Raw genomic sequence first — 11,594 nt, 5'->3', positions numbered from 1 at the left:
GCAAGAGGTATAACCTTGTTAACTCACTCCAATAATGCAATATGCCTCGGACAAAGAGGCATTTTCAGGAGAACAATAATTAGATTAGAACTAGAATTAGAGAATAGGGAAATTTCATGAATTAGATTAGAATTAGAATTAGAGCATAAAAGCATTTCACAAATTATATTAGAATTAGAATTAGAGCATGGAAACATTTCACAAATTAGACTAGAATTAGATTAATGGCATTTCTCTCTAATTTAGTGAAATTAGACAACTAGAATTATCTAGTTGTCCAAGTCTGCTATAGGGTTACCATATTTTTGAATCATGAAAGGAAGACACGTTTCCAAAATTTTCAAGCTTGGAATACCGGAGAAAAATCTTAGGTCAACATTCTCGTTCAGCGTCCAAAATACAGTTTTTTCCTTCACGTTAACAGGTGGTTGACTAAAATAAAGGTAGTCTTTCCGGTTCAGCTCCCGGAATACCCGCCGGAGCTTTACTTCGGTGCTGATTTACGGTATCTCAGTCCAATTTGGCAGTAAATTTGACCAAAATTCTCAAAAAAGAGGACATTTAGGCGTCATCGGGGGACATTTTCAAAAACCTTGAAAAGGAGGACAAATCATCCTAAAGGAGGACGTATGGTAACCCTATATTCACAATTACGAGTTTTAAGCTCCTGCTTTAGTCAGATATAACTTTAGGTGGTACGCGAACACTGTACAAACTCCAAATATGGTACGCGAGCAAAAATGTTTGTGAAACTATAGATAACGAACCGTATGTTAGTTATCTACAGTGAAACACAGGTTTAGCTATGGATCCACCACACTGTTAGAAAAATCCGTAAATTTACACCTTTTTGAGCAGTAAACGAGTTTACATACGTGGTCGTAACGAAATTTACTGTTATTTAAGCCGTAGTCAATTACGGACACGGGATCGTAATTCGATTCACCGAATCAATCTGTAAATTTACACCTTTTGAGCAGTAAACGAGTTTACATGCGTGGTCGTAACGAAATTTACTGTTATTTCCGTCGTATTCATTTACGGACATGAGATCGTAATTCGATTCACCGAATTAATCCGTAAATTATTTCATTCGTCACACGTATGGGTGGGCATTTCCTGTGGCCAAGAAAGAAAGATTTTGATAAAATTGTAATTCCATATACAATATGGTTACATAAACGCGTAGAGTATTACGATTTTGCTAGTACGATTTTAGCACGTCATTGCTGACAATCAGCATTTTGAAAATATGCATTTATAGATATAGGAATTCAATATCGCAACAATCAATAGGTTCATGTTGACATAATTTCAGTAGGCCAGCCGTTCTAACACCAAGTAGGCTTAAGAATAGATTGTATGGTGATACATCGACTTTAAGGGTTATAGTCATCTTTATATTTAATAACAGGAGCTAATCAGGCGCAAAGTCACTCAACTCGCAATTGTCATAGTTGAGTGACTTTCATCAGGCGGGAAGCCAGCAATAGTTCTTTTGTTCGATTTTCGATATCCCTCCCAGGGGATTAGCGAGGAAGATTGAGGTTAAGAATTGCCAGACGGGATACAGCGGTTGTTCTCGGCAAACAGTTGCGGGTGTGACAGAAGGGTTTCTTTCATAGAATAAGGAAGATCAGTATATGCTTGCACATTATTCCAAGCATACTGGTAGGGTTGATGGAAAGGAACACATCATTCGCATGATGGACAGTAGCTATGGTGCCTCATCCAAACGTAAGTATAGCTATCCTTATATTTTGATATAGATAATGCTATGTCACTACATGACTCCCCAGACTCGGTCGTTATTATATTGCCTGTCGAAGACAAAAGCTCAAAATTCGTTTTATTTCAATATTGAGTAGTGAATGTTTGCAGACAGCTATGAGCTATCTTACTGTTATCTTTTATAAAAGGAACCCGTTCTCTCTTCAGGGCGTTGAAAAAGGTGAAGTCACTGAGGGTTGTCACCACAATGGAAAGAATTTCGACAATATGCAAAATGCTTCAATCGCAATCATACACGGCTTCTATTGGCATGCTCTAGTTACTATGTTCATACTTTGATGAGCCAATCTCGCAAATATTCAGGCGAATGGTAAGCAAAAAGCCTTCTTTTATTCATAGTTGTTAGTTTATAATTCTCGTTAATAAATTACCTTTCACTTTTCAGTGGAGAGACGCGTATAGTTTCAGTACACGAAAAAATGTCTCTTACTCAACTCAAATAATTACAATAATAATTGATTCAGATTCGAGTAGTCGAATCATTGCAGTCATTTGTTGCCATTTACCATTATTTGATAGATGACTCCAACAATCAAACAAGTCCAAATGATGTCAATGAAGGTGTGTCTTAATAATCCAATCCATATCTGTTTTCAGGAAAGTGTTCAAGGAGACTTTGTGGAGGAGGCTCCAAATAATCCGTTCTTGGTCGCAATCGGTAAGTTATTGTTTAGATTGCAATGCAATAGTTTTGGAAGTGACATTTTATGCTTATGATTACACCAATTCATGTCAGCATGCGCTATATAATTTTAGGAATTAGCGTGGAAAGTTAGCGGGAATGTATCTAATAAAAATCACAATTTGGAGGTGATTCGAGTCGATTCAAGTCAAGTCGCGAGTCAAGTAACATTACCAATTAATACTAACTAATATGACACAATTCAAGTCGGCGCCAATAGTTGAGGAGTATATAAACGATAGTCGAATTCATTTTCAATAAAACAATATGTTTGGTTAATGGTCAAGGTACGAACAGAGACAGATATTTTGCTAATAAATTAATTTACTACTTGTTTACCACAAAGTAAACTGTAAGCTTCCAACACTTCGTTTGTGGTCAATTTATTTGCGAGAGAACAATGGCGGCTCTGTAAAACACACCATAATGGAATGATTGGTAGCTGTCACTGGTTACACCAGCGTTGCGCGAACAATCCGGACATATGCAAGATTCATTTATTTTCATCGACACCGATAACTTTATCACTTGGAATTCACTCCTGAATTTTGATCCGAGTCACGAGTCAATCCACATTCCTGATACGTCAAGTCAAGTCGTTTTAACAAATTGACTCGAGTCAAGTCAAGTTTTACAAAAAGATGACTCGAATCAAGTCTTGACTGGAGTCATCCCAACACTGGTTTACCACAACCACCTCTAAATTGATATGATTTATTAAGATGCTAATCTGACTACAATACCCGTGCATTTTTAGGCTCGACCGTCCACTGTACAGACAAGTTTCTGATAATCGCCGAAAAATTGACGGAATCCTTCTACTCTGCAGTAGCTTATTTCTTCGCCTGCTTCTATGTCTTCAATATGGAGTACCCAGAAGAAGCAACAGCTGCATTGGAGTTCGTGCAAAGGTGAGCTATGAGTGAGAGTGAGACCACAATTGAAACAGATTATACTAAATTTAATTGATACTAATTATGCACCTGGACTCCCCGAAACACGTTCTGATCTCGACTATGCCTACCTTTATATGCTTTACAAGACAACAACTTCTATCTTTAATTCTTGTCCCAAGCAGTCTCTGATGCTACTTGAGTAGAAGTAATCAATTACATAATTGATGCATCCTATAACCACTAGAGTACTTGTGTAGAAGTGCTTCACAGTTTCCAAATCACGGGCCCGTGAGAGTGACCCACGGTGTAATTTTCTAAATTAGCCAACCCTGGTCTACGTAAATCAGGGATGACCAAACCGTGGCCCGCGAGAAGGTTTAGAGGGGCCCGCTAAGTAATTCTTGAAGTTAGTTTTAATTTAAAAAAATTAATTACCAAGGTGATGTATTGTGAACTTGCGAGGCCAAACAAAACATTGATCAGCCTGGTTGCGAAATGCAGGATCTTGATGACTAAAATATGAATATAACCCAGTCCTTGCCAAGCCAAATGAGCCTAGCTCAGGGCCGGCCAACCGTGGCCCGCGAGGTAATTTCCGAAATTTCAAATATCATCAAAAATGGATTGCACAGATTTTGAGCTTGCAAGGCCAACCAAAAATTTGATTAGTCTGGCCGCAATACTTGAGATGTGATGACTAAAATATCAGTTCCAACGCATTGACAGATCCATCAGCCATTCACATATTGATACATCTTCTTACACTACAATAAAGCAGAATAATTTGCGATAGACTTATCAAAGGGAAAAATTTTCTACAAGCTTAGCGCAAAATGTTGTCACTCGATTTCTTGTTTTTAATATTGTTGCCCTTTTGTGAAAATGGAAGAACACCAAATTTATCAGATTGAGTCTAACTATATTCGCGATTACAAGACAAAGTGTCGTTCAACATATGCGACCTTGTGTTTGCGCTCGCAGTAAGACCGTCCACCGTGAAACCTAGGCACGAAATGATTGACGCATGTTGGTCACAGCTTTCGTTATCGATATGTCCATGCGCCGAATAGCCCAGTCCTCGCAAACTTAGCCCAGCGATATACAGCAGGCCCGCAATATAGTTAGGTGACAATATTATTGACCTATGAACTTCAGAAATTTTTCGCGCTTCGTGCGGATAGTGGCCCGCGTATAATTTCGTCAATCGAATGTGGCCCTTTGGCCGAAAAGGTTGGCCAGCCCTGGCCTAGCTCTATACAGAGGCGACCCACAATATTTCAAGTGCCATCATTATTGACCGAATTCATTCATTAACTTTGAATAATTTTTGCGCTTGGCGCGGCTATGTATTCTGGATTTTAATAACATAATTGTTATCGATTTTGATGAGCTGTAATATAAGTCTCGTTTTTGCCGTTACCCAATCCGGTTCGCTCTTAATTGGACGACTACTAAAAGGTTATCAATATTGAAATGGCCTGCGCAATGGTTTGAAAATCTTATGCGGCCCTTCGGCGGAAAAGGTTGGCCACCCCTGACATTAATTGTACTAGAATACACTATTACTATCAGCTGGCAATCGTTTTGATTCTTTGTGCCTGTTGGTAATATCTAGCCTATTTCATTTATAGGTACTTTGCTGGGATCGCAGAGCAGGGCTCAAAGACATCTAAAAGAAGAAAAACTGACGTTCACCCTAAAGTGATAAAGTTTGCAAAGTTGCTGAAAAAAGCTCCATGAATACATCAATAAATGCTTCGACGCTGCATCATTAATTGATGATTAGTGTGTTGGTTTATGACCCGGTCTAGGAGTCGAGGAAATTGTATGTGGATTTACCAGCAAATCGGGCATACTATTACTGTGATTGTGCCGTGATTCCGAAGTGCGCCAAAGAGTCGTATTTAGCTTTACAAATTAGCAGTAAATTTACTAGCAAACAGTATTAATCCTACTGTTATTAGCCGTAATTTCATTGACTGTCTAGAAGCAGTTTTTAGTTTTACAATAGGGAGTAAATTTACTGACAAACCAGTAATAAATCTTACTGGAATCAGTATTTAGTTTTACATTTAGTCAGTAAATTTACTAGCAAACCAGTAATAAATCTTACTGCTATAACACCGTAATTTAATTGACTTTCTGGAAGCAGTAATTACATTTACAAATGGCAGTAAAACTGCTGCCTGCTATTTGAGCAGTAAATTTACTGGTATTTTTTTAACAGTGCAACTTCCAACTGCTCGCAAGTAGCATGTGATGTTAAAAAAGTCACGTGACCTGCTCAACGCACGTTACGTAACTGAGAGCATACCCGAGGCAATTCGAGGCAGCATTTATGTAACGTTTCGTACCGATGATTACAGTGTTGCCGGATCACTAATATAAGTATTCCTGGATACGCTGACCTGTTTTGTGAACATATACAATAATAAAGTCATTGATATGCTTTCCTTCTTTCACGATTAAGTGTTGTAGCACAATAATCGGTTATGCAGGCTACTCAATATAGCATGATGTCATATAGCATATCTAAATTCCCAATCGTAATGGATACTGGTGAATGTAATAATACTCGGATATTAAATTAACCTATATTTATGTAAGCAAGCAACATTGGTCCCCGACATGTGAAATAACTTTTTAATGTTGGCTTGTCTCGGAATAAGTATCGTACCGATGGTGTTATCAAGATTGAAATAGAAAGCATCACCAAACATGAACGAAACACAGAAATACACCGTACGCGGTGAAGCCGCAAATGAAGAACATATGAGAGCGAAAAATCATTTGCACTTGACTAGAGGTTAGTTATTATGAAGCAAACGCACACCAAATGTCATATAGCCTATCTGTTGTTGTGAAATATAGATTCCATGTGCATCAACTCATTTTGTTGCTTGCGTCTTATATTCTCTGCATTACTTTTCATTCAGTGTGCAATGTGCATGCCTCTTCTTTACTACGCCTAGGCTAAGGTGGGTGTCTGATCTTAAAGGCTACTTCAATTTGTTTCGACACCTTCCTATCTTTTCAATGCATCGCAGTCTTGTGATGTTTTGAAACGATGAAAATATTAATAAACCTGATTGATTGATTGAACTTACGTGAAAACTGCAGACTGCAGTACATGGATACGAAGTCGAGGAACATCACCACCAACAGTAATGTATATTGGATATGCCCTCTAATAAAATCCCGCGAAGAAACATTTTCGCCATTCGCTTTCAGATTTCCATTTGCACTGACCGGACAAATAATAATGTAATCGGTTATAGTATTAACAGTCAACTCAACACGCCGGTACGGAATTGCATATGCCTAACACTTCTTTTTTTGCAACACCACGGTGCTGTTTATAGCAATATAGGGGTAGTTGGGCATAAGTATATGGCCAGGACTTCGCGTTATCTCTTTTCCTATCACCATATATGACATACTGCTATCAACGATTAGAAACTGACCGGCATTGGAATAGGATGCTGAACTGCTGCTATATATTCAATGTTTTATGTAACATCACCAAGGCAATCGACGTGTCCATATCACTTTCCTGTGGCTAACTTCACCGCTGATCTCCTGCTTTTGGGTTTGATAATTCAGTATGATTATCTCCAGATATAAGAAATAAATCCTTCACGTTGCCAAGTCTATAATCAAGTTTCGCCGGAAAAAGTTTTGAAAGCGTCGGCAGACACCGCGTAAAAGCTGATCCATAGGAATTGCTTACGTCAGGTTACCCTGAGGCCGTGATTTTGCATACGAAATACGAGCTGCAACCTTCACCGCACCTCCTCATGTTGAGTTACATAATGCCGGACTTGACGGCCTTGGATTTGTCACGTACGCACATTCCGACCAGACTGGATAATTTTATCAAGACCATTATATGGTCGAACATTGTAAATGTCAGCTGCTGTGTAATACATAAAATGCTCAAAACCGAATCGTTCGTTTGATTTCATGTCTCCGGTTAAGGCACGAACTGGTTCGATTGTCCATAATATTGTTCCAATATGGCTGCGAATATCTAGTTCTGCTGTTGGTTTTCAGACAGATGTAGGGTGATTGGAATTGAATAACTTTTGTGGAAGCAATATTACCCAGAATGCTTCATACGTTTGGCTGAAATAGTCGCGAACTAAGGCGTGAAATATGTGGGGGCATTCTATCCGGGGAACATTCCCTTAAGGATTTTCGAGTTCGGTTCGGACTTCGACGGGTTGCGGTTCAACGTAATAAAATTGTCGCGCTCGGACAGGGCCAGCACAGCATTAGGGTTGCATTTAAAACAAAAATTAGTTTAAAACAAACATGTTTAAAACAAGGCCCTTGTTTAAAACATGTTTTTTGTTGTTGTTAGAAATGACGTCACGAACATTCAATTGTGACGTCATAATGAAATAACAATGATAAATGAAAATGTAGGGCAAATACGGCTCCTTCGACGAAAAGGGACTCCGATCACTGTTTTTTATTTTTTTGTTTTTGTTTTTGTTTTGGGGGATTCATGGTGTTCGTAGACTACTATGGTCATGTACACCAGGCCGATATTCTTGTTATTTTCCGTAACTGCCGACTGATAGCACGCCCCACCTCTATAGGCTTTTTGTAAGACACCGCTGACGCGGATAAGGTGGCGAGGAGGAGCCTAGGTATCGGAATTAGGAAGTCGACCTCGGTCGGACTCGAACCCGCACCCTTTGGTGTTGCTGCCGCGGATTATACCACTGCGCTATCTCGCCACAATCCCGATCACTGTTATAAACAGACCAAAAATATCTTTAATCAGGACTACATCGTTATGCAGCATTTTTATGGTCGGCGTTCACCATCACCAGAACATCCATTCCGTACCAATCATCAATATCTACTTGCAAAAGCTGCTGAGCCGACGACGATTCTGAGGGTTTCAGCCACCCCACATCGTATACGTCGACTATTTTGGGTGCAAATCGTCCGTAGGCTCATGTTACATGGTTTTTAGGACGTATTTACACAATTATGGCATAATTAGACAACGTTTGAAAATATACACAATTTTTTTTCAAAAGGCAATTGTTTAAAACACAGTTTAAAACATGTTTTGAACAAAGTGTTTTAAAACACCGTTTGTTTTAAATGCAACCCTATCCAGCATATTTCAAATTCGTACAATAACTCATTCAAATGATACTGCTAGTGAATCCTGGTAGAACTTGATCTATTATCAGGTCACAATCTGGCTGAAATCTCATTTGTCCCCTTCGGGGTTGAATTTTCGGACCATAATTCGACACGCTCTGATCTTTGGTCGTCTCTATATATAGGTTTTGCAAAATAAAGAATGATTGATTTGAAAAAAAAACAGGTTTCGTATAGGTCCCGGTCCAATCCATTATTATTTAATTCTTATTTGGTTTCCCGTATTCATTTAATCCAGCAACCTTTAGGCGATATCACGGAATCTAGAGCACGCGGTTGCTGTTTCTCATGTAGAATAAATGCGGCCATCTGCTACTTACGCAATCAAGAATTTATCCGAGTTCTTTATTTGCCTATTCTCGTATTTTGTCGAGTAAGTACACTACTTTATTTTAGATCATTGTACATCTGTGTTTCCCGAACTTTTTTTGCACAGCATCAACACTGTAAAAAATAATCATGGGTGTACCCATAGTCTAGACCTGGTCCCACCTGAGTCATGTTGACATGGAAAAGGCCCATGATAACTTGTCGACATCCATGTAGACCTGTTGACATCCATGTCCCTACCCATGTCCTAATAATGCTTCAAATTGACCTTTCACCTCTATTAATGTACACATACCCTGTGGTTAGATGTATTTAGCTGTATTTGACATCTGGAATGTTTGCAAAAAAATCTGCGAAAAGTTCAATGAACTCGCTGACGCTGGCGCAACCTTCATGTTGAAAACGCAATATGTCGCCACTGCGTATGATGGAAATTCATTAGTCCATCGACAGATTCCCAAACGAAATGGATTGTCCACTTTTTCTGAAGAGTATCGCACTTCATCGTCGGGTTGACATTCTTCGGATCCTATATTGAATATAAATGTCATTACCATGCATGCACTATTCAAGGTACACGGGTTGATAGAATACATATGAATAGTTTCCAAGGTGGTTTAAAGTTGTATCAATCACAGCCAGTTAAGATGACAAAAATCTATTAGCACCTCATTACAATGACCTTGTCTATGGATTGTCTCGGTATGTACAAAATCTACTTTTCACTTGACAATATCAAGTATGCACACATACACAGTCTTCCATTCCTTTACCTCTGCACCACTATACTATTTGATGCTACGACCTACGATTATCCAATTATTAATAAATGGATGGATTATTGCACGGATGGGCGGTTAATCCAGGATTTGAAAACTTGTATTTTGGTGACGGAGTTCAACTTTGGTGATTGCGACCCGGCCAAAGGTTGTTCGTGTCTTTTCTGGGAATTCCGAAAACAGAACTACTCGCTTTTTCAAATCCGCAAGTAAAACTAAAACTAGGACTAATCAATCACCTTATAAAATTCAAAACGAGAATTGTAACTAAAATTACTCAATTTTCAAAATCCACAAATATAACTATAACTTACAACTATACCTAGAACTTTTTAAAATTTGATACTAGAACTAGTACTAGCAATCTTTTAAAATCAGGAGCTTACGAACTAAATCACAACTAACAATATCAATGGTTTTTGACTGGTTTTCCCGCGAGGCAATGGCGCACACTAAACTCACATTGTTTGTAGGGCTGGGCATAATGATTCGAGCACTTGAATCTGAATTAACTATTAATATTATTATTGTAGTATTGTCTTGTAGTATTATTGAGCAAACCAGTTTTGGCCATTATCAACAACTCACCTTATCCACAATCAGGAAGGTGTCGAAGCATTCATTGAAAATGGTGGGTATGCCGACCACCCAGTCCAATTTCTGATTACCTGAATGAGAAGTGAGAGATCAGCTCAAGTGGAACATTCGAGAAAAAAACGGTTTAAAAATTAAATAAATGCAGTTACAAAAATTAAATGAATGCAGTTACTGTTTGTGTAGTGTGAACTGCGAATATGGGCGTGGCAAAAAATATGCAAATTTCAACATTGCCTTAGGAACCAGACAGTTTTTAAAATCGGCAACTTGAAATACCCTATTTCTATAATATCCTACCAAGTAATGACCTTTATAAATCCGCAACTAACGAACTATAATACATCGAACTCAGCCATGGGCAAAGTGAGCCCCGCTATTTTGAGAAGCACGTGTGGCCATTTTTTGGAATTAAAAACATAAAACCTACTTTTGAATATTGCTGAATAAAACCATAAGCTGGATAAACTGAGCTGGAACGGAAATTGATTTACTTTGAAACCTGCTCAATAATGTATCGCGATAACATAGCGTACGTCCCTCCCAAGCTTGTATGCGTAATCCAGATTTAAAATCAAGTCAATGTAGCAAAGTCGTAACAATAAGTTACAATAAGTTACTCCTTCCGTATAGTTTGGTTCAAACCTTCTTTGTTGCCATTGTCAGTGCGCGTTTTGACTGAGACGTCATCATACATAAAGGGTGAATGGACATATCATAAAAAGAATGTCGAAAGCTGAAATGCAAAGAAGGTATGGAGCACTAAACACAGGGCCGCAACTGCCGCATCCCAGACCCCTCAAATGGAGAGGGCCCGAGCTCGAAGCACCAAAAATTACTTTGTAAATGAACATAAATCCTATAATTTATGAAATTTAATTCAAATTTTCTTCGCGCGATATTTAGTGACTAGATGTTTTGATAATAATATGGGTACCACTCTACCAGCAAGAACAGCTAATTTATAGAGATCAGCATTTCGGCGTCGGCCGTTAGCGCGTCAGGACACACCAAGACGTTGACAATGACGTTTCGGCTAACATGTGACTCTGCGAAGTGAGCTGCAAAAAAGCTCAACGGCGAGGAAATCTTGACCAAAAGTACCGCCACATGTCGGCCGAAACCGATATATATATATGTCAATTTCATCAAGTCGCACTGTTAAGATATAGCTTACCTTTTAATGTATTGATATAAAAACCCGGATTACAGAGAATTCAAAATGTATCATGTTAAACATTATCTTGAATTAGGAGGGAAAATAAATATAAATTTTCATTTCGCTAATTAACCGTACTTTTCTCATTAGGCTATCTAATATCAACACATCCACGGAGA

General features: G+C 38.5%; 1 protein-coding gene across 1 annotated transcript; it reads left to right on the top strand.

Moving 5' to 3' along the window:
• Positions 1-1,526: 1,526 nt before the first annotated feature.
• On the top strand, positions 1,527-5,144 carry LOC145443683 (uncharacterized). The gene is made up of 5 exons (XM_080321623.1): positions 1,527-1,737; positions 1,939-2,101; positions 2,389-2,449; positions 3,231-3,384; positions 5,001-5,144. Exons 2-5 carry the CDS (start codon positions 2,099-2,101, stop codon positions 5,107-5,109), a joined length of 327 nt encoding a protein of 108 aa, XP_080177749.1. The 5' UTR covers positions 1,527-1,737; positions 1,939-2,098; the 3' UTR covers positions 5,110-5,144.
• The last annotated feature ends 6,450 nt before the right edge of the window (positions 5,145-11,594 follow it).

This window comes from Botryllus schlosseri, chromosome 7 (genome assembly GCF_051294905.1).
Source record: "Botryllus schlosseri isolate E-star chromosome 7, Bs_hap1, whole genome shotgun sequence".
In the NCBI taxonomy this organism is placed as follows: Eukaryota; Metazoa; Chordata; class Ascidiacea; order Stolidobranchia; family Styelidae; genus Botryllus; species Botryllus schlosseri.
The sequence above is the reverse complement of the archived record's forward strand: the minus strand, read 5'-3'. Positions and strand labels throughout refer to the sequence as shown.